The following is a 24894-nucleotide window of genomic DNA, read 5'->3' on the forward strand; positions in this document are numbered from 1 at the left end:
ACACAAAGTATGAGATAATAATTGTAAAACCGACCCAATAGGCTGCCAGCATACAGCATCTGATGCCTGAATGTACTTCTAGGCTTTGCGCTGTACTCAGTATTTGCACCAAAATTTAGTGTTAATGTGACCATATTGCATTGTGGTATACTTGACTTCACCAGAATGTCACATTGGAGTCCCTCTAATATTTTCTGCCCATACCTACAGGCACTGGGGAGTGACAGCATTCACCTCAGTGGGTTTCCTTATGGCAGGTTTCTTTAGAATTTTTCAGTTATTTGTATATTACCTGTGTATCCTGGTTAGCCATGTGTGCTCAACTCCTTCTGCAAATACTCAGGGCAATCATTATAACACTCTATTACTTAGCACTCCAAACTAAACATATTTCATAAGACAATAAAACGACATAAGTCTGTACTGTATTAACAATACCTTCATTGCTCTGTCACTGTTGGCGAAATTATTAATAATGGAAAGTGATTCCTGGAACCTGGAGCCCCCGGTAAGTGCGACATCAGCAATCAGCTGGCTTACAGCAATTATTATCTGCAATTGAAATATTAACATAATAATTAGACTACTGTCAAGGTTCATAAAGTTACATTGCAACACATCAAAGGTATGGTTCATCTCATAGAATAACGGCGCATACAACAGATACATCTGTTCTGATGGGAGAAAGTGCAGGATTCAATGCCCTACTGGATCTTCATTGCAGTCTGGGACTTCTATGGCAAGAGTCCTTCTGACAAATCAGTCATAAATGCAGCCAAATTTCTATAAGAACAGCCTAAATGGTCAGAATCAGAAGGAAGTCATGCTTTTAGATACTTTCTGTGAAAAGATTGCTTGCATTTCAGATACATTTGATGTGCTTTCCAGGCATTAACCATGGGTTCACACTGCATTACCATTAACTTGTATAGAGAAATACATGCAATGCAATGTGATGCCTGGGAAAAACAATAAACACATGCCTCCATATCATTTGGTTCATAATTCAAACACTGTGTCCCCCATATTTTATAAATACTGTATTTCACAAACACACGTCAAAGACATAACACAAGACAACCGTGTACAATAAGCCGAAGTGGGTTAAAGCTTTATTATATAGTTACGTTTTACAGAATACAGAATCCTCAAGATGATAAAGGCACAGAAATGCTATCATGAACCTTATAGGTGAATTGCTAGAAGGATACATGAAGAAGTCACAGACTATTGACGTAAGTAGATAGTTGTAGAACTGACCTGAGCCTCTCAGAGTAATCCATATTGAATTCCGCTTAATGTTTTTAAAGTGTATACAAAGCCAAATCTTTTTTTAGCTTTTAATATATTTGGGAATGGTTAAGCCCCCATCAGGATTTTTTTAGCTTGATTTCCCTGAAGCGTCACCAAAATAGGTTTCCCCACTGGAAGATTTCCCCTTCCCTCCTGTGAAACATCTAAAAAAATTGCATTATCCATCACTTTCTGTACTGAAACAGTGATCACCAGGACAATGACAGTGAGTTTCACGTTGATAAAAAGAAGTTCAGGTTAACCCCTCTACGTTGTCTCCAAGATAATAAAACAGGTTTTGGTTTTCCATACACTTTAAAGGCATTTAAATATTATAATCTGGCCCAGCTGGACATTACATCAACTAGTAATATGTATGACTATGGGTTGGAAAGGTTTTGCCCTGGTCAATCACTATTGTTTCCCCTGCAATATAAAAGGTCAACGTGTGTCTGAATGATTTTCCCCAATCCATGAACATGACTTGTCCAGAGATATAAGCATGCATGTTCATTTACCAATCTAACCAGTGCTAACCACTAAACAAATGACAGCACATCAGCGGATAATAACATTGTTTGCTTGGTAAAAGTCCTTGCTGCAATTACAGCATGAGACTGGGATTAGAAGGCCTGCTGGGAGCAAATAGCAGCAAATGACTATTTATAAAAGGCAGTTGCAGACATCTCACAGTACATAATAGGCACTCTTAAAAAAAGATTAGTAGTTAGATTGTGCATGGTTTGACTACAGTCCATAGCCAACTTTACACAAAGGGTACCTATAAATTTTGACTAACACAAAGAAGACTTAGGTGTCAACTGTGACAGCTGGGCAGTGAACACAAGGCAAATAAGAGATGGTGAATGCAAATAAAATTCATAGCTTAGATTGCATGAACCTCCAGTATTTGTCATAACTGAACGCAGATTTGGTCTTTGGACTTCATGTCTAAGGATGTGCTGGAATAAATATGTGTAATACAAAACCATACTTTCAGAATGTGAGTGGAAAATTGGTGATGGACAGGGTGATTATATTACAACTAGTGGTTTTCACAGTTCCAATAAACATTTAAAGATATTATGGAAATGTTTCGATTTAGAATATTATGCTCGTGTAACTTTGTTTTTGGGATGATTTTTCTCACTGTGAGGTAAAATTTGCAACATTGGTATAAGGGCCATGTACAATAATAATGCAACTTTGTAAAAACAACTTACAGAGGAAAAAAATGTACATGGATATCATAAGGTGTACAATAATATTGCTGGAGTTATGTAACCACCATGGGAAAGAGTCCCTCTTACATGAAGCAAAATTGTTGTCAATGACATGGGGTATTGCCTTCCATGAGGTCAACATCCATTGCATTTCTGAAATATTATAATTGATAGACCTGTCTTAGTTCAACTTTACAATGAAACTTTGTAAAATAAAATAAAAATCCTTATCAGAGGGATCTTCTTGGTGGAAACATTAGCATATTGTACTTTGTGTGTTCCTTGTGGTCACTATAAAGAGAAACAGTTCATAGAACAGTCACCACACTGCAAATGCTTGAGGTAAATACTGCAAAGATAAAATTATTTATTTTTTTACATAAATCATTCATATGAACATCTATTTTTCTTCCCAACATCTCTTTAGCATCACCAACATCTGGAATTACAGTTAATAGCTTTCAGTCTGCCAAGTCTGTTGACTCATGTCAGCAACAATCATAAGTCATACCATCATTACGCTGAAGAAACATCTGTATACCTTCTTCAAATTTCTACTGCACATTTGACTAACTCTAAGGACTACCCCTGTGATATCTAGGGGTTTATTTACTAAAGCTGGAGAGTCCAAAATCAGACTCCCTTCTGCATAGAAACCAATCAGCTTCTAACCTCAGCTTGTTCAATGAAGCTTTGGCAATGAAACCTGGAAGCTGATTGGTTTCTATGCAGAAGTGAGTCTGATTTTGCACTCTCCAGCTTTAGTAAATAAACACCCTAAAGTCTAATGTCTACTCAGTTTTTTTGCGACATGATGTGGAAATGAAAATAAAACCAGAAGCGGAGCTGAAGTCCAAAATAACCAATCAGATTGGTTTCATCTTGTACTGAAGAGATGAAACAAGCAGTCTGTTCAGTATGAGCAACAGCTACACTTTGGTATTTGTTTTCCTTTCTGCAGCTCCCTTAATCTAAGACATCTAAGACTGAATTTATAGTTTCTCCCTTCAATGGTTGGTATTGCTATTTGTGTTGATAACACCAACATAACCTCCAAGCTAGAAGCACAATTCATTGAATGCATACTTCTGAGCAAACTCTTGTTCATACCACTCATCCAGTTCCAGACACTTAAACCACAAACATATTTCTCAAGTTTGTTCTTTTTTAGTTGCTGACACAACTAACATATTGATTAATACTCACATTATTTCCCTCCTTGATTGTTGACACATCTAGCTGAAATAGTTTTTTTCTCACTTATTAAGCTAATTCCTCTTGAGGCTACCTTTGAAGTGTACATACACACTAACCATTAACTTCTTTATTTGGTTTTTGGGTCTGTTACATATACAAGTAAAAGCATTTTGTTATTTCTGTTTGATAAGTTGAAAAAATATCTGTTGATCATGATGAAAATTCAGAGTTGACCTGTGTCCTGAGCACAATTCAGTTATCTTAAGGACATTAATTGGCCCTCCCAGTTCTTACCTTGGAGCTACAGAATGATTAGCCGTTATGTTTTGGAGATGGGAGAGCAAGGTTTTCTGAGTAGATTGGCAAAAGAAAACTCAGCAAGGCTGATAATACCCATAAATGCTAAATGTTGTTGGCCCACAACAGGACTTAGGGGCTGAACGCATTTCTGGCAGGTCCCAATCCCTAACAACAACTACCCCTGGCTGCACTTATTTTTGTCATTGCACTAGCTGTCTTGATGATTCATGCAGCATTAATATAAAATTATTATATGTTATAATTAGGAAGGCTTGTCTTTAATAATTAGAGATGAGCAAATCGAAGTAGGCGAAGTGGAATTCGTTTCGAATATTAGGAAAATTTCGATTCGCGTCGAATCCGAAAATAAGCAGACTTCGGATGCGCAAATCAAAATTTTTCCTAAAATGGCGGCGACATGTGCGGTGACGGAGCGGGGATGTCTGGGAAGGCGCGCAGACAAGGCGCGCTGACCCATAATGCATTCATTCATGACATGTGATCGAATTAGCCAATCAGCAGCCAGCCAGCACAGTGTAATGGTCGAGCTATAAATGGCGGCCATTTTAGAATTCTCCATTTGCCTCCAGTCATTCAACAGAGGCAGACCTGGCTGTATGCAGGGAGAGAGTTAGGGACAGAGAAACGTTACTTAGGGACACAGAAACGTTAGTTAGGGCCACAGAATCGTTACTTAGGGCCATAGAAACGTTACATAGGGCCACAGAAACGTTACTTAGGGCCACAGAAACGTTACTTAGGGCCACAGAATTGTTACTCAGGGACAGACAGAATTGTTACTGAGGGATACAGAATTGTTACTGAGGGCCACAGAATCGTTACTTAGGGCCACAGAATTGTTACTTAGGGACAGACACAGAATTGTTACTGAGGGACACAGATTTGTTACTGAGGGCCACAGAATCGTTACTTAGGGCCACAGAATTGTTACTTAGGGACAGACACAGAATTGTTAGTGAGGGACACAGATTTGTTACTGAGGGCCACAGAATCGTTACTTAGGGCCACAGAAACGTTACTTAGGGCCACAGAATTGTTACTTAGGGACAGACACAGAATTGTTATTGAGGGACACAGAATTGTTACTGAGGGACACAGAACCGTTACTTAGGGCCACAGAAACGTTACTTAGGGCCACAGAATTGTTACTTAAGGACAGACACAGAATTGTTACTGAGGGACACAGATTTGTTACTGAGGGCTACAGAAACGTTACTGAGGGCCACAGAAACGTTACTTAGGGCCACAGAATCGTTACTTAGGGCCACAGAATCGTTACTTAGGGCCACAGAATCGTTACTTAGGGCCACAGAATCGTTACTTAGGGCCACAGAATCGTTACTTAGGGACACAGAATTGTTACTTAGGGACACAGAATTGTTACTCAGGGACAGACACAGAATTGTTACTGAGGGATACAGAATTGTTACTGAGGGCCACAGAAACGTTACTTAGGGCCACAGAAACGTTACTTAGGGCCACAGAATTGTTACTTAGGGACAGACACAGAATTGTTACTGAGGGACACAGAATTGTTACTGAGGGCCACAGAACCGTTACTTAGGGCCACAGAACTGTTACTGAGGGCACAGAACTGTTACTTAGGGCCACAGAAACGTTACTTAGGGCCACAGAAACGTTACTTAGGGCCACAGAAACGTTACTTAGGGCCACAGAATCGTTACTTAGGGCCACAGAATCGTTACTTAGGGCCACAGAATCGTTACTTAGGGCCACAGAATCGTTACTTAGGGCCACAGAAACGTTACTTAGGGACACAGAATTGTTACTCAGGGACAGACACAGAATTGTTACTGAGGGACACAGATTTGTTACTGAGGGCCACAGAACCGTTACTTAGGGCCACAGAAACGTTACTTAGGGACACAGAATTGTTACTCAGGGACAGACACAGAATTGTTACTCAGGGACACAGAATTGTTACTCAGGGACACAGAATTGTTACTCAGGGACACAGAATTGTTACTCAGGGACACAGAATTGTTACTGAGGGACACAGAATTGTTACTCAGGGACACAGAATTGTTACTCAGGGACACAGAATTGTTACTGAGGGACACAGAATTGTTACTCAGGGACAGACACAGAATTGTTACTCAGGGACAGACACAGAATTGTTACTGAGGGACACAGAATTGTTACTGAGGGACACAGAATTGTTACTGAGGGCCACAGAACTGTTACTTAGGGCCACAGAAACGTTACTCAGGGACACAGAAACGTTACTCAGGGACAGACACAGAATTGTTACTCAGGGACACAGAATCATTTAATTAAAGAGTATGTCAGACAACATGCAGAGGAGTGGCAGAGGAGGCAATGTTTCAGGAGCGAGCAGACGTGGCAGCAGAGGAAGGGGTCGAGGCAGCACTATTCGCAGCCAGAGGCCAGTGCTCCCGGTGTCATCCAGCGGTCGTGTCTCCACCGACAACCCTGCCGTCATCGATTGGTTGGCTCGGTCGTCTTCCTCTTCCCAGGTCACCTCTGACACCTACAGCCAACGGTCGGTGGGTACGTCAGACACAACCGTTAGTTGGCATGGCCCGGGAGCAAGCCCACTGAAATCACGTGTCCTCTACCTGCCCCTGTCCTTTGGTGTTCCCTCACCAAGCGAAGTATCGCATGCTGTGGGCTCAGCCCCACTGTACAGTGAGGAAGAGCTAACAGAGGGCGGTCAGGAACGGGGGGAGACATCCGCCTCTTCAGCAGCCAGGCGAAGAAGTAGTGGCGAGGAGAGTGGCTCGGTAGCCGGTCTAGAGACAGGTCTGTCTCCTGACCCACACGCAGCCGAGGGGGCTAGTAGTGAGGCGGAGACCCTAATTGATGATGATGAGGCTGATCGCACTTGGCAGCCTCGTCGTCATCAGGCTATTGCTTCCGCATCATCAGGAGAAGAGGGTGGCAGCTTGGCAGCGAGCAAAACAGTCGGTGGGTTGCCCAGGAGGCAGCAGGGTCGCAGCAGTGTCAGTGGAGGCAAACGGCCACGGAGTACAGCACCAGCTCCACTGCAGCCTACCACCACGGCCAGTAGTGGTGCCGGTGTGCACGGAGGAAGCAGCAGTCAGCCAGTGAGGAGTATCGGGGGCAAAGTTTCCTACTCGGCGGTGTGGCAATTTTTTGTCAAGCCGCCCGAGGAAGTAAACGTAGCCGTATGTCGACTATGTGGCCAGAAAGTCAAGCGTGGCCAGGGGGCCCATGTTGGGACTACAGCGTTGCGGCAGCATATGCAGCGGCAGCATATGCAGCGTCGCCATTTGGTGGCCTGGGAAAACCATGATAAAGATACGGCGGTTCTGCCTGCCCCAGCCCCCGCTCCATCACCCGCTCCGTTACTTGCTCCGTCACCCGACGTCAATCGCCCTCTATCAGCCAGTCAAGGCTCCAACACCTCTGCTGAGGGGAGTTGTCGCTCGTTGCCATCTTCCGCTCGTTCAGATGCTCCTTCTCCTGCTACTCCTCTTCACGGATTCCGTCAGCAGTCTTTCTTGGAATCCGTTTCCAAGAGACAACAGTTTGCGAGCACGCACCCGACGGTGCAAAAGCTGAACGTCCTCCTGTCCAAGTTGCTGGTGCTGCAGTCCCTCCCTTTCCAAGTGGTGGACTCAGCACCTTTCCGAGAAATGATGGCTTGTGCCGCGCCGCGGTGGAGAGTGCCAAGCCGTCATTTCTTCGCCAAAAAGGCAGTGCCAGCCCTGCATTCACATGTAGAAGACATGGTGGGTCAGTCTTTGAGCATGTCGGTCTCTGCCAAAGTGCACGGCAGCGCCGACGTGTGGAGCTGTAACTACGGTCAGGGACAGTACATGTCATTTACGGCCCACTGGGTGAACGTGGTGCCGTCACAGCCGCACCAGCAACTTGGACAGGTCACGCCGCTTTTGCCTCCACGTTTGCACGTCCTTGGTCCACAAAAGATGTCCGCCTCTACCACCTCTTCTTCCTTCGTGTCCTCAGCCGCCACCCTCGTGCCAAGTCCCATTACCCGACCGGCATATCACATGTGCAGGGCGCAACGGTGTCACGCTGTGCTGCACCTGGTATGCCTTGGCGAACGTAGTCACACAGGGGAGGAACTTCTCAGTGTAATGAACAGAGAAATCGACAGATGGCTGTCTCCGCGCAAACTCAAAATCGGAACCATGTTGACCGACAACGGAAAGAACATGGTGTCTGCTCTGCGTCAAGGAAGGTTGTGCCATGCGCCATGCATGGCTCACGTGTTCAATCTGGTTGTCAAGTGGTTCCTAAAATCCACCATCCCACTGCAAGACATCCTTAAAATGTCACGTAAACTTTGCATGCATTTCAGCCATTCCTACACCACAAAGCACACCCTCCTTGAGCTGCAGCGGCAGAACGGAATTCCACAGCATCGCCTGATCTGCGACGTTGCAACAAGGTGGAATTCAACCCTACACATGTTAGACCGCCTTTACGAACAGCGAAAGGCCATCACAGATTTCCTGATGTTACAAGCGGATAAAGGTACTCCCCTGTGTAACTTCGATGTCAGCCATTGGCAGCTCATGCGTGACACCTGCCGCTTGCTCAGGCCCTTTGAGGAGGCCACGCTATTCGTGAGTCGGCAGGACTATGGGATGAACGACGTCATTCCTCTGTTGCACGTCCTGGAACAAATGCTGTTAACAATGGCTGGTCAGGGTGCGGTAGACGTGGCGCACAGATCTCAACGCCACATGACCCCTGTGGGGCAGGACAGGAAGAAGAGGAGGAGGTAGAGGAGGACATTGGTGCTCAGGAATTATTGAGTGAAATGGGTGGTTTTTCCACTCAGCGGACAGGAGTGGAGGAGCAGGAGCATCTGGTAGAGGAGGAGGAGGAGGAGACAGAGGACCCAGACGCACCGTGGCAGTATGCTGTGGAGATGGAGGCAGGGAGTCCCTCGCATTCCTTGGCACAAATGGCCCATAGCATGCTCGGTTGCTTGCGTAGCGACAGCCGAATAATAACCATCAGACAGAGGGATGACTTTTGGCTGTCCACCTTGTTGGACCCTCACTACCGTTCAAAAATGGTGGCCTTTTTCACACCTGCTGAGAGGGAGGCCAAAATAACGTACTATAAAAACCACCTATGTAGTCAGCTGGTCTCTGCCTGTCTGCGCCAACGTCCATCCTCAGACACTGTGGGCCCTGTGCGCTCGCGTTCCGCTGCCATGGCAGCAGGGGAGGGGTGGGGTGGTAGGAGCAGTGGTAGCTCCACCAGCAGCGGCTGCCTCAGTCTGCAGTCGATGATGAGTAGCTTTCTTCACCAGCGCAGTGAGGAAACTACTAACCAGCCGCAGCACCAGCAGCAGCAGCATCAGGTGGACCTGGAGCAGGACCTCAAACAACAGGCTTAGGCCTACTTGGACAGCACCCTGCCAACCGAGGTAGACAATCCTCTTGACTACTGGGCAACGAAACTTGACCTTTGGCCCCAACTAGCTGAATTTGCCCTTGAAAGGCTGTCATGCCCGGCCAGTAGCGTGGCATCGGAGCGCGTGTTTAGTGCGGCAGGAGGTATTGCAACTCCGGAGGACACGACTGTCCACCCAAAGTGTGGAGAGACTCACGTTTGTGAAAATGAATCAGGCGTGGATTAGTCTGGATTTCAAACCACCAGTTCCTGACACAACTGACTAAATCCGCCATGAATCATGCCCCAAACATGTGCCACTTTCAGGTCTCCTCACACTGCTGGTGTGTTCCATTTTTTGTCATAGGGTGCTGGCAGATTACGGGCCTCCCATAGCTGCTGCCAGGCCCCTAATCTGCCATGGGCCCCTATACCGCCTCCTCATGCTGCTGCCAAGTCCAGAGTCTCTCATGGGTCCCTGTACGGCCTCCCATTGCTGCTGTCTCCATCGCCACACTCTGCCATGTGCCACTTTCAGGTCTCCTCCCACTGCTGGTGTGTTCCATTTTTTGTCATAGGGTGCTGGCAGATTACGGGCCTCCCATAGCTGCTGCCAGGCCCCTAATCTGCCATGGGCCCCTATACCGCCTCCTCATGCTGCTGCCAGGTCCAGAGTCTCTCATGGGTCCCTGTACGGCCTCCCATTGCTGCTGTCTCCATCGCCACACTCTGCCATGTGCCACTTTCAGGTCTCCTCACACTGCTGGTGTGTTCCATTTTTTGTCATAGGGTGCTGGCAGATTACGGGCCTCCCATAGCTGCTGCCAGGCCCCTAATCTACCATGGGCCCCCGTACCGACTCCTCATGCTGCTGCCAGGTCCAGAGTGTGTCATGGGTCCCTGTACGGCCTCCCATTGCTGCTGTCTCCATCGCCACACTCTGCCATGTGCCACTTTCAGGTCTCCTCACACTGCTGGTGGTTTCCATTTTTGTCATAGGGTGCTGTATGGCCTCCCATTGCTGCTGCCTCCACCGCCACACTGTGGCTCCACACTCTGGTTTTGGCCCCGTGACTGCCCAAATGAGTGAAGTGTGCGGTGATTCTAAGATCGACGGCACTCATCTGCATGTCATACTGACTGTCAGTATTATTTCTCTTCCCCAGCAGACTCCAAGGGCATTTAAATTAAAGGTACAGTGTTCTGCACTAATACAAAGGCTCTCTGAAGCCTAGAAACACCCTTTTATAAGTTAAATTCGCAGAGAATATATTCGACTCGAATCAAAATTTTTCCACGAATTCGCCGAATCAGTCGAATCAAATTTTTGAATACTTCGCTCATCTCTATTAATAATCATCTGTTTTTCAAGTTTCCAGTTGTCAGATTTCCTATAGACTGTAAGCTCTTGCAGGCAGATACCTCCTGTCTTCTGTCTCCTTTTCTTAAACACATTGTTAAGCCTTATGCTTTTTATTATTTACTTGAAAGGTAATGTGTAATATCTTGGAGCCAAAAAGCTAAATAAATAGTAATAAAAAGAAATAAAACATTCTCAGTGTAAAACATGCCAGAATATGATTTTACTGCCTTTTCCTTAAATTAGTCTACAGTATTTATAGATCTTATCATTTTGTTCTGCCGTGTGACCTTCAAAAGTAATTTAAATGAAAACCGGAAATGGTCCATTTGTTTTAAACACAATACAGAAATATCGTTCTACCCACTGTGTGTGTTACTGAAAGCTGTAATTGAAATAAATACAGTAGCAAGTAGAAATGGTTTAAGGATGCAACTTTTTGTTGGTCATTTTTGTGTCTCAGTTTGTCAGCTGCCTGAAACTGAGTGAATTTAAATGTCACCAGCTCCACCTCTGGCTTCCTATAATTGAAGATCTACCCAGGCACACAGAAAGTCTGAAGGAGGTCACAGTCATTTAGTGCATGCATGGTGGAATGTTAAAGTCGCATCAAAAGCGACTTTTAGGTACATTTCATGATAAACTTTAATTTAAAAATGTGCAGTTAATTAAAATACTACAGTTGCTTCCAATTAACTTTAGCAGACTTTGGTTGTGGTTATTTAGCTAAAAGAGGATGAACTAAACTCAATTAACAAATCTCTCTGTAATAACTCACTTGTAAATGTGTCCTCAGGAATGTCCGCCTTTTGGTGAACTCAAAGTTGCTCCTCATAAGAAGGTAGAGGAGAGCTGATGCCTCATTTCTGGTGGAGCTGAGTTTTGAAGTGCAGCATTTAAGGACTTCATAGCAAAATGTTGCACACATATCCACTCTTCCTTTAAAGAATGCTGATGGAAACTATCAAAAGAAGGTTGAATTTGTTTTAAAAAAATGATACTTATATGAACATGTTACAGTTGTGTATTGTTTTAACGTTGTGCAGTTATGGAAAAAATGGGGTTGAATTCCTGACATTACTGCTTATAGGTTATAGTGCGGTGGGCCAAAAGAAACCAAAAATCTCTCCAAAGAATCAATGTGTTGCACAGTAAAGCCTTCAAAGAACAGAACATATTCACATTTTATTCCATCTCAAATCCCAAAAATAGGGAGATTTTGGGGGGGGGGTTTGCTAAAACTGGTGCACACAGAATCTGGTGCAGCTGTGCATAGCAACCAATCAACTTCTAACTTAAGCTTGTTCAATTAGGCTTTGACAATAAAACCTGGAATCTGATTGGTTTCTATGCACAGCTGCATCAGATTTTATGTGCATCAGTTTTAGTAAATCTCCCCCAATGTCTCCTTTCAATATTGTGGGTGGAGCCAAGCAAATTATTTCTTTTTGCTCCTTGGCTAACTGAACATTTGGCATTTCTGGTGTATAGCACAGATACAGCCTAAGATAACAGAGCCATGTTTTCCATTCTGCATACCATGTATACTGCATACAGTTGGCCACAATCAGTGCAGTGTATGGAAAAGAAGGCTTCTACAGGGTAGGGCTTGGGGACCAATGATAATGACCAGACAGGTTATAGTGAGGTCCACCAAAAGGCTTAGTCAAACTGTTGGGACTGCAGCAAATAAATTGTCTAGTTCCCTTCATATATAATGTTTACCCGTCTTTCTTCTCCTATCACATATGATTTTGTGTTGGTGAGTGTATTTACCTTGCTGATGAAGGATCTCAGTGATGCAAAAACATGCTTCAAACATATCTCTGATTGTCCATTTTTCAGAAAAGCCAAATAAATATCAAACACTTTCTTCATCAGTGGGTTATGGCAATCTGAGTTCTGGAGCTGAGTCTACAAAAAAGGAAAGAAAAAGTGTACTTATGTACAGTTTTAAAGACTTGCGTAGGAAAAAATGTAAAGCTGTTCTCAGGTCTCTGCTAAGTTATCAATCAAAACAAACGCAGACGCATTTTTCAAATCTGAAAAATTCATGGACATTTCTCAGTTCTTTTGCACACCTAGGCAATGCTAGACAGGAGCAGTGAGGAAGATAGACTGTATATAGTAACACCATCCCCGACCACTTTTTACAGTGTGTCTGCTTTGAGTCAAAATCTGTTTAATTTCCAATGTAAATCTGTCTCAAATCTCATGCAGTTGCCCAGAATTACAGGTTCAGGGGTCAAAAATACACCCTAAAAACTGTTGCATAGACTTTGTTAACTAACAGCCTGATTTTTGGCTACATTTGCTGCTAGCTTTTCACTTTGCTTGCTAAATGTTCCTTATTGTTTCAATGATGTCTGATCCCAGTGAACTGCATTCTTGGTGTGATGTCCTGCATTTCAATATTTAGATTTAAGTAAATAAAACCCATACATAAGTGCATGGAAACGAACGGCAAGTCAATACTAATTAACACATACATGTTGGTGCTAATGCTGCCAAATATTGGCCATAAACAAGGCAACTTACTAACAAATCAGCCAGTTTTACTCAGCCCTACATCTAGGTTGGTAGGTTGCATCAATTCATTCCATAGTTATTATTATACGTATTTATATAGAGCCAACAGTTCGCTCAGCGCTGTACATTACAATGGAGGACAATACATGAGACAGTACAATAACAATACAATGCGATACACGAGGGGTTCGAGGGCCCTGCTCCTTGGAGCTTACAATCTAGGAGGGAGGGGATAGTGGTATGGGAGGAATAGCTGCGGGGGATGGGGTGGTAGGAAGAGTGGAGGAGATCGGCAATTAGCAGAGGGCGGGGTAGGCTTCCCTGAAGAGGTGGGTTTTCAGGGTGCGCCTAAAGGAGAGGAGAGTAGGTGATGGTCTGATGGATTGGGGTAGGGAGTTCCATAGGATGGGTGATGCCCTGGAGAAGTCCTGGAGGCGGGCATGGGAGGAGGAGACCAGGGAACTAGAGAGAAGGAGGTCTTGTGAGGAGCGGAGAGTGCGTTTTGGATGGTATTTGGATATTAGGTCGGTGATGTAGTTTGGGGCAGAGTTATGGACAGCTTTGTACGTCAGTGTTTATGCACTTCAGCGGGATTCTTTACATCTTTAGAGAGAAAAGGCAGTCATGCAACATAGCTCATTCTTTCTCTAGTTACTCCTGCATTTTAACACACTGACAATCATTGTCAATAAACATGTTAAATCCAAGATAGATATATATATATATATATATATATAAAATAGGAAGGTATGAAAATACAAGGAATTAAGAAAGGTGGGAGAATACAAATCTTGGGGGAAAAATTACAGGCACTTGGGAGAGAAGAGAATGGAAATTAAAAGTATAGTCTTTTCCCCTCTTCTTTATGGGGTTTTTTTTCTTCATTTCCTCCTTTTTTTCTTTTTTCCTACTTTTTTTCTTTTCCCTTCTCTCTTTCAGTGGAAAACATAGCATGGCAAAAACAAAATACAATCCTTCCTTTATTTTTGAGTAATTCGAACTTCCATACATTGGATTTGTTTAGATGTTCTTTTTTCTACCTCATGCGTAATTTAATCTCTGTATTACACCAAATATTAGTAGTAATTATTGTAGTAAACCCGGGATGTCCCATTTACATTCTTTATTTGCCTACTCCAACATGTATGTGATGAGGGAGACTACAGCACGCACAGTATCTACAGTCCAACTAAAGCATATTTTAGATCCCTTGTAGAGCATTGCTTGGAACACAACTTGTCAAACAATTTGCAATTTTTTCCAGCCTTTCTTGTGATTCACAAACCTCTGCCACACCAAAGAGCAAGAAAGGTCACTCAATTGCTGCCTAATTCAGCCTGATCACTGTAAGGAAATATGTCTCATTAACTGGCATCCATTTTGTATAATGCCTCCATTTCTAGACATGTGAACAGTTAGTTTCGATTTTGTAACTTCTCTCTTGTTTCCTTAGACTAGTTTCATTTCTGTAAATGGAACTACCTTATATGGTATCCCTCAACTATTTGCAGTTTCTGTTCTTCACGTAACTATATTGATAAGAATGGAATGTTTCATTGGTCATCCTGAGATTAAGCAATGCCTATTTAGTTCTGTATAACCGTTCTTGTCATGCATTAAACTTTCATAGATTTAGCTTGCACACTTCGGTGTCGGAGCTTTATTTCTCCCAGGCCTGATGGTGAAAATAACGAGGACAAGGGGGCTACAGACATAGGTTGAATCCTTGCAATCACTTCCTGGTTCAGCTTTACTACTCCCTGGATCACCTTCCTGGTAAGTGGAAAGAAACAATGATACTAATTTACTGTCCACTGAGCAGGCTGGAGGCTAAGAGGTGACACAAAGGCTGCACTGTAGAACCGGGAAGTAAGTGTGCTGCCTGGATGGCTGTGCAGTGGGTCAAATGTGTGTAACTCACAAGAAAAGCTTACAAATTTACAAAACCTTTTGCAGATAAAACAGCAAACCTGTGTGTTTTTCAATTATTTATTTAGCAGCATCAAGAAGATGTGCGTTGACAGATCCCTGCCTGCAACCAACGATTTCCTTACAAAACTGACCCTTGCTTTTCTTTCCAAAATTTGAGTAATAAATGCACATAGCACTGTCCCTTGAGGAATTAAGATATGTTATCCTGCCAACATTCATGTGGTTTAGAGGCAAGCTAATAGCTTTATGTAGTTATGTTTACCCTGAAAGTCTGAGTGAAGAAGGAGATGGTGTCCAGGACCGTTAAAGAAACTTCAGTGCTGCAATTTCCCTCCAGCAATGCCTGATGTAAAATGTCTGCTTCTGTGACACCTGTACCTGTGAAATATTCAAAATCAAGAAATCAGTAAATGCTCTGCTGTCAGCACTTACTTAAATGAATACATTTGTAAAAGGTTGAATACACATATTGACAATTAACTTAACAACACGGTCGTTTTGTATTTTGTATTTGACATGGTAGGCAGGTGTTCCCTGGGGAAAACCTGTTCCTGCAATCAATTAAATCACAAACTCTAATGGCTGCAAGAATTATTCCTCACTAATAAAAGGTGGTTATAGGATGGTGTAAAGGTCCCCACAGCTCCTATGATTGAACCAACTGATGTGTTGTCTTGATGAGGGCTGGGCCATTTAGGGAGCAATACCAGGTGCTTCTGACCAGTGGAAAATCTTGTTTTAATTATCTGAGGTGGTTGATCATGTCTTCATTTCAGCAAAAATAACCCATCTCCCGTTTTAGGTTGAAATAAGCAGTTTTAAATGTAAAGGATTTTATGATCAAAAGAAAAATATAAATATAAACTAGGAAATATTGATATGGTCATCTTATAGTCTTCTATACAGCTATAGGTTGGAGCTAATGTTTCCCTGTCTTTTTATCACCTACCATAAAAAGTTCCTTATCTATTGAACTCAACAACTCTAGCTCAGCTTCTCTCAACATTTTTACCTTGGAAGAACACTTTATAATTTTTTACGATCTCTGAAAACCCCAGAAATAATTTTCTAATCTACAGCTTACGGTATGTTAGTGTAATAATCAAGTTGTAGATATTGAGTAAAATAGGCATTTGTTTTGCACAATTTTTCATACCGTAAAAAAATAGGCAATTTCTGTTTTCTCTTAATACACATTACACAGTCAATGGTATTCTCTAAATTGCCTTAAACTGATATTAAAATCTATTTTTTTTTGTTTGCAAAATGAGATGCTAATAGCACATTTTGCTCCAGCGTGAAGAGCAAGCAAAAAGAATAAAAAAGAATAATAAAAAGTTTTATTCTCTGTGCTTGCTCCTCACACTGGCTGTGCTGCCTGACTTCACATATGTGGGTTCCCCCTGTGCCTGCCAGGACCTATGAGGTCCCACCGGTGTCTCCATTTTGTGCACACTCCCATTTTGGTCTACAAGCTTATGTGCAGCAGTTTCCAGTACTGCAAACAAAGTCAGTGTGAGAGACCCAGAACCAAAGCCAATCCTCTCCTCCGCAGTGCTATTTTATAGTGGCTTACAAACTTTGGCTTTGGTACTCTTTTTCTTGCAGTGCTGGGAGTTACTGCACATTATTATTGTTATTATACAGGATTTATATAGCGCCAACAGTTTGCTCAGCGCTTTACATTATAACGGGAGACAATACAGCAACAATACAGTTCAATACATTAGCCTGTAGTTCAAAACTGGAGCACACACGTACCTGAAGTCAGGCAGAGTAGCTGGGGGATAGTATGAAAAGCAAGCATAGAGGGGAAACATTAAACAAAAAAACACATCAAGAGCATGTATGTCCCTTTATCAGCATTTTATTAAAAAATGGCTTTAATATCACTTTAAGCATGGTCTCAGAACTGGTATCATAATTAAGTCATTCTTTATTTTCATTTATCTCTTCTGGATTCTAAAAAAAGCTCTGTCCAGTAAAGTTCTGACTCTGGTTTAATTAAACCAGGGTTTAATCATTTATTTTTAAGAATTTCTAGTCATTTACCAAATCCAAATCAGAGTAAGAACTTTACTGGACAGAGTTTTTCGGAATTCAGCAGTCATTTTAGGAATTTCTATTCATATAAAGGAAAAGACAAAGATTTTTGCAACCCTGCAAGGAAGTGGTAGACACTGAATAAGAAAGTTAATAGAATGTTTTTATAAACATGTTTTTTCTTACACAAATGTGACATTTAACATTCTGGGTTTGTTTTCTTACAAAAGTTTAGAAGATATTAAACAGGCCATATGTGGTCACAATGGTAGAAGTGAATGCATTCACAGTTCATTACAATCCTGAAAAAAGTCAAGTTTGGAGTCACATATGAACATCAGTGATGTGTTCATTTAAAAAAAAACATTGTTTCTTCATTGTTTCTCTTCACTGTTGACTCTTTGGTGTGGAACTCCTATGTATCCCCCTCCTCAAAAACATGTTACTTAGCTAGAAAACATCTTTAACCACTTCCCGACCGGCCGTCGTATATAAACGGCCGGACAGTGGCAGTGCAGGGTCGGGTGGCCGTTTATAAACGGCCTCCCCGCACCCTGCTTGTGCGCGCTCCCTGGGAGCACGCAGCACCGCGATCCGGTGCCCGCTGTGTCCTCCGGACACAGTGGAACACCGATCGTCGGACGGGACCTCTGTACGAGGTCCCGATCATGTGATCGCTGATTGGCCAATCAGTGATCACATGCAAAGTAGTAAACAAGATGTCACTTGTGACATCATTGCTTACTACGTGTGAAATCTGTGAATGATCACAGAGGTCACATGGTACAAGGCTATTCACAACAGCCTTGTACCATGTGACAGGCTGTGACCAATCACAGCTCACTCAGTACTTCTCAATAAATGCAAGAATGCGGACAGAGAGAAAGAGAAATGATTGCTTTTACATCCTATAAAAAAATCTTCATCACCCCCCACAAGTAGTACAGTGTCACCATGGTGACACTGTACTGCTAGGGTGACAGTATGTAAAAAAAATAAATAAAAAATAATTATATAAAAAAATACAATTTTTGGTTATAAACTAATTTGGATTTTTTTTTTTGAACTAAAAAGATAACGGAATAAATTTTGGCCAAGATTTATGATGAAATATTATTTATTTGCAAAATTTTATTTAAAAAAACACTTTTTTTTTAAATTTTTGGACTTTTTCATTTATATAGCAAAAAAAAAAAAAAATGCCAGCGGTTAATAAATACCACCAAAATAAATCTGTCTCAAAAAAATGGTAAAAAATTAATTTGGGTACAGTGTTGCATGACTGCGCAATTGTCATTCAAAGTGTGATAGTGCTGAAAGCTGAAAATTGCCCTGGTCAGGAAGGGGGTAAAAGTGTCTGATCTGGAAGTGGTTAATGTCAAAATGCAGGCTCCCACTGAACTGCTCTTCTCATTCTGCACTGCTCAGTTTAGTGATGCACTGCTTCAAGAGCACTGTCAGGCTGATATCAACATCAGCATGTCCAGAAGTACTCAGTATGGAGTGCAAGAAGAGCAATAAAGCCACCATTGGGTTGGTGTAAATATGCAGCGACAGTAGTCCGTGGTAGAACCCCCTGGGGTCTTTTCATGGAACCTTGGCTGAGAAACCCTGCTCTAGCTGAAATTTACAGATACATGTAAATGAGTCAGAACAGTGACTCCCCCCTTGTTAGACAGAACTGTCCTAGGTTTCAACCACCCAAAATCAGCCTCAATGCAAGCTCCTTCTTCCTTGTCTGTATAGATAGTACTTAGTGCAATGGGAATCTTGTGCCATGTATTATATATTTATTTGTAAAACAAAGATTGTATATGTGTAGTAAAAATGAAAAAAGATATAAAAGTTTGGAAATTTAGAAATGAAAATAGTAAACAATCCATTATATTTTCCCTTTAACTACTATACATACACCCTTGCAAATACCATTGCGCATCTCTGCATTCACCTAGGACAAGGGAGATTAGTTTAAAAATGCAGGAGAGACTATAGAGTTGATTTACAAAAGGAAAATATACTGTCCACTTTGTAAACTGCAGTTGTTCCAGAGCTTAGTAAATGAGCAGGACTGCTGATTTCCATCATCCAATCATGTGCAAGGAAAAATGCTGTTTTTTCTAATTTCCCTTGCATGATTGTGTGATTGGGTATTCTTTGAAAATGAAGCTTTACCTCATTTGCTAAGCTCTGAAGCAATTGCACTTGCAGAGTGCATAGTTTATTTGCCTTTGTAAATCAACCCCTTTGTGCCTTGTTCATTTGTCCCATAAACATGTCTAAGTTTTGCATCAAGAAAAACAATTTATGTTGAACTACATAATCTTGCTTGATGCTTTGCTAACGTATATTCAGAGTATTTAGTAGCTAAGCTTTCTTCCAACCACTTACTATGGTTGAGCGTGAAGGAACTCTCTAAGCTACTAAGATGTTGAAGACGCGAGGCTCCTGCCCTGCTCCGCAGAGCCGGCATTGTTTGAGATTTTCTGTCTGCTGCTCCAAAATGCTTACATGTCCAGACATCCTGAACCCTAGAAGACAACGAGAACATCATTACCTATTAAGGCAGCACAGCTTAATGGCTTACGTCAAGTTTATTTTAAAAGCAAACATTACTACCAGCAAATCATATCTTTTAACCAGCTGTATATCTGACTGACCATGGAACAGCAGAATCACAAACATCCATGCAAAAATACAATGGAGAGTTTACTTAGGTATTAGCAGTAATAAAGGTTCACACACTTATTTGATTACATAGTGAAGTCAAGAATGTCTGAGTGTTGGAATAACAACACTAGATGTGTTAAAATAACCCTTAATACAAACAAAAAATACTATGCATGTGCAAACTTGCTATTTTTTTTTAAATAAATTATCAGTTACTATTTTTTAGATGAAAAAATCAGATCTGTGGAAAGTTCCAAAGGCCTCACCAACATTTTTTAATAAAAAAATCAACAGAAGCAGAATTACTCGGGGTACTTGGTCTGCAGAGGCAGTATCTGTTTACTCTCAGTTTACAAGTAAAGTTCAGAAAATCAACAAAATATCCACCGCACACTCCACCAGGGATGAGCTGAATGTTGCTGGGTTTAGGTTGAGGCGGGTTCAGTAAATATTACTTAAAGTGGTTCTAAAATCACACTGTTTTTTACCTTAAAGGATATGTAAACCCTCACCTTGTATGACAACCCATTATGTTTAAAATAGAAATGAAAATCAAAACATTTGTGTATACATATAACATTATAAATGCTTTTTTTCCCTTTTTTATAAGTGATCACATTCCCTCTGTTCTCAGCTGCATAAGTAGCTCAGAGAGATAAGAGAGGAGAAACGGCAGTACACTGATGGCTGTGCAGGGAATGGGAGTGTGAGCAGAAATCTGATCATTAAAAGGAGGGCAGGTTCAGTTCTCACCACAGCCAGACTGTTGTGTGCTCTTATGCCTAGTGTGGTCAGCTTTTATTAGGAAAGCAGAGGGACTGGCAGGAACACCAGATATTTCACACCATGGAAGCGACACAACAAAAAAAAATAGGATACTTTTTCATACAAGTACATGGAACAACAGGCACGTATCAGGAATATGAAATGTTGGGTTTACTTTAAGGCATTCCCTGCATTAAGGTAAAAACCCCACTAACTGCCCCCCCCCCCCCCCCAATCATTAAAAATGTGCCTACCTTCTCTCTGATCCAGCGCTGTCCCAGCTGCAGCACCGTTCCTCTCACTTCCTGGCTTTATAGAGACAGTGAGGGCAGTGAGAGCCATAGGCTCTAGCTGCTGTCAATCAAAATCCTGTGGGGAGGGAGCAGGACCGTGGCCTACCGGTGCTCTGTGTGTCTATGGACTCATACAGCTTGGCTCAGAAGCATGCATGCATGGGTGCCGCCATAGCATGCATGTGCCTTCCCAAACTATACCAGGCCACATAACTCCCCTGGCAAAGCATCTTGTTCCCATATAGATGAGGGCGGGGGAGCTTAATGGAATCTGGAAGCCCCCCCTCCTTCCCTTTCTATGTGAATATGTAAGGGTACATAATACCCTTACTCATTCACAAAAAAAAAAAATCTTTGTAAATCCATTTTCAATATTGTCATTAAGCTAGCAGATCCACATCAATCACAGGGATTGATGATTGCCAATTGGCCCAAAAACAAAAAAAATACCTGCTGACTAATGGACACGTCTGATCCCATTGGTACATTTGCTGTGAATGACAGCCCCAGTCCCCAGTGCTAAATATAAAAAACAAATGTAGTGGGGTATACCCAGTATTGTCATTGCCAAAATATGGCCATGTGGCCATATTTGGTTGGGGATGTCAGTGCTAATACTGCACCTTTGTTTACATGTCCAGGGATTCCTAGCAAGCAAAAAAGTGGAGTCAGGTGACATCACTGGTTGCTAAGGCTGTAGTGAGTGCTGGCATCTGCTCCTTCCTTAATTATTGATGGGAAAAGCTGTCATATATAGTAGAAGAAAAAAATACTACTATATACATTGTATGATGTTCAGTTCCCATTGAAAAAGCTAAAAATCGAACAGCTAAAAATCGAACAAATTCCCAAACAAGCAGAGTTCAGTCTGTTCAGACCAAACCAAGAGCTCATTCTTACACACCACAAAAGAAACAGAAAAAGTAAAAAAGTATTAAACCTATAGGTATAAAGGAAAGAAATTAATATCCATTTAAGTACAATAGTCACATAAATATAGAATCATAAAACTAGTTAATAAAAAATTGGTACCTTAAAAACACAACAAGAAAAACATATTAAATTAAATAGTATTATCTGGTAGATTAGGAACAATGAACTAAAAGTTATCCATTTCAGGACTAACAGAGCTGCTATGACATACATCCAGTGCAATGAATGATGGGCACATATATGCAATGAAAGGGCCATTATGCTTAAAACAGTATTACAAACATACAGTAAATAGTATGAGTATGGAAACATGATTCAGTCAGTATTATCACTATATAACAAAACATGCTTCAGCCAGTATTATCACTATATAATAAAACATGCTTCAGCCAGTATTATCCCTATATAACAAAACATGCTTCAGCCAGTATTATCCCTATATAATAAAACATGCTTCAGCCAGTATTATCCCTATATAATAAAACATGCTTCAGCCAGCATTATCACTATATAACAAAACATGCTTCAGCCAGTATTATCCCTATATAACAAAACATGCTTCAGCCAGTATTATCACTATATAACAAAACATGATTCAGCCAGTATTATCACTATATAACAAAACATGCTTCAGCCAGTATTATCGCTATATAACAAAACATGCTTCAGCCAGTATTATCGCTATATAACAAAACATGCTTCAGCCAGTATTATCCCTATATAACAAAACATGCTTCAGCCAGTATTATCACTACATAACAAAACATGCTTCAGCCAGTATTATCACTACATAACAAAACATGTTTCAGCCAGTATTATCACTACATAATAAAACATGATTCAGCCAGTATTATCGCTATATAACAAAACATGCTTCAGCCAGTATTATCCCTATATAACAAAACATGCTTCAGCCTAACAGATACATTTATAGTAGCTCTTCCTTGAATTGTCATATATGGAGGGATGACTAAGGCCCCTTTCACAATGTGGGCGTAGAACGGTGTGCCTGTGGGTTTGGTGTGTGTTATCTGTGCTTTCCCATAGAGTTCTATTATGTGCCGCGGTTCTGGTGCGCTTTCTGAAAGTGCATCAAAAGTCCTGCATGCAAAAATGAAGAATTAATGGCAGCTCCGCCTGTCTACTAAATAGCGGTGCCGTTTGTCTGGGGGTTTGGAAGTGCGTGCAATTTACATGCATTCCCACACTCATATACTGTATGTGTGAACTTAGCCTAACAGAGAACTTTTTCAGAGGTTAAGTGGACTCAATAACACGCGCATTATGTAATTATGAATAATGAAAACCATTTGTAAAGTATAGTAAAGGAAAGACCAGTAACAGTGGAAGTGATAGTATTAATACATACAAGTGGATGTCATTTGGTTACTAAGGGCTTGCCATTCCTCTAAAAATCCCTCCATGGTGGACTGCTTTTCAGAGGATATTTGTCAGTTGGTAAGGAGGCAAAATATAATGCCTGCTCTATGCCTGATTTAACCCTCAAATTGGCAATTCCCCACAGTACAACCGAGTGCAATGTATCCACACACTTCAACGTCTCATATTCCGGTGTTTAGGTGGGCAGTCTGCGGACAATAAAACCACAGCTCAGCCTCCTGCTTTTACCACCCCTTCAGCCACCCGTGTCAACAAGCCCTAGTACTATCACTTCCACTGCTACTGGTCTTTCCTTTACTTCTTATAAACAGTTTTCTTTTTTCAATATTGTTTAAAAAAGATAAGTCTGTTGAAGTGTGATTAAACTTTGACAAAGTTCTAAGCATACTTTGTTACATAGTCATAATATTGGCTGAATCATGTTTTGTCACAGTCATAATATTTATGTTTGCAACATTGCTTTGAAACATTTATTTTTTGATAGAGTGGGGAAAGAATAAAACTCTTGTCAGGTTTCATTGTCTGGTAAAAAAAACAGCTCATTGGTTCCTGCTCTTCCTCTCCAGGTTCTGACAGGTTGCTGAATCCCAGGCTGTACTGTAGATGTGGCCATGATGTCCCAGCTCTCTCCATCTTCCAACCTTCCCCCTGGATGCTGACACTCCCCAGTGGCACCCCCCTCAATACAGAGACTGGGGCACATGCCCTCTTGCCTTCCTTTCCAGTTTTGGCCCTGGTTCCCACCAACCACTCCCCCAGACCTCACACCCTGTGTACACAGAAGGGGGTTCCCCAGCTCAGACTCGGGCAGGATTTTCCCCCCAGCAGCAGCACCTCCTTCCAGGATCAGACCCTCATCGACTGCACATACAATGAAGTGAGTGGGGCTGGGGATGGGAAGTGATTACACCCTCCCCAGGGCATTTATTGGTAAGTTACTGGCACTGACAGGTGTAAGTAAGGGCCTTCACCATGATCACCCTTCCTAGGAGTGGAGGCCACTGGAAGGTTATAGGAAGGAAGGAAGCACTAAATTAAAAGGGAGGGTGACACCATAAAAGGATAGAACCCCATTAAAAACCTCCAAGTGTGAGGGTGATGTTGATGATGCTGATAATGGCATTTCAGCAGGCACAGGGTTGAAAAGCAAAGGTGAGGAAGGATGGGCAGCACAGGTGATCGAGGAGGGGGATAGTTACTTGGTGACCCCAGATCCCAGCCCCTCCGCAAGATGAGCCCCATGCAGCAGTGTCACAAGGTGCCTGGAGATAGGGAAGGCAGCATGGGCCGCAGTGTGGAGCTGTGTGCTAAGCTATGGGTTCAACGAGTCATAGTGGAGAAGTTCGAGGCAGCATCATCTCTGCAGCAAAGAGTCTACCCTCCCCCTATTCGAGCCCCGAGCACCAGCAAGCCAGCACTCTACTTGAATGGAGTCCTAGCCTCAGCCTGTCCCACCAGGTTCCTGTCTCCCCCCCTACTGTAGACCCTACATGTCTTAAAAGCAATTCTCCACTATTCAGCACTTGCCTAGCTCTATCAGGAGTCCCTGCAGTTGCCG

General features: G+C 42.2%; 1 protein-coding gene across 2 annotated transcripts in view; it reads right to left on the reverse strand.

The window, feature by feature from the left end:
* The window catches only part of DOCK11 (dedicator of cytokinesis 11), a 318014-nt gene that overhangs the window by 121657 nt on the left and 171463 nt on the right, over window positions 1-24894 (reverse strand). For both annotated transcript variants that reach the window (XM_089657960.1, XM_089657959.1), the window contains 5 exons: window positions 19666-19805; window positions 15497-15612; window positions 12550-12687; window positions 11552-11734; window positions 439-552 (listed from right to left, as the gene is read on the reverse strand). In XM_089657960.1, coding sequence (XP_089514086.1) covers window positions 439-552; window positions 11552-11734; window positions 12550-12687; window positions 15497-15612; window positions 19666-19805 — 691 coding nt within the window. The remainder of the gene's footprint in view (window positions 1-438; window positions 553-11551; window positions 11735-12549; window positions 12688-15496; window positions 15613-19665; window positions 19806-24894) is intronic.

The sequence above is a fragment of the Staurois parvus genome, unplaced genomic scaffold (assembly GCF_062004578.1).
Source record: "Staurois parvus isolate SC_StPar_1 unplaced genomic scaffold, SC_StPar_1.0 ptg001045l, whole genome shotgun sequence".
NCBI lineage: Eukaryota > Metazoa > Chordata > Amphibia > Anura > Ranidae > Staurois > Staurois parvus.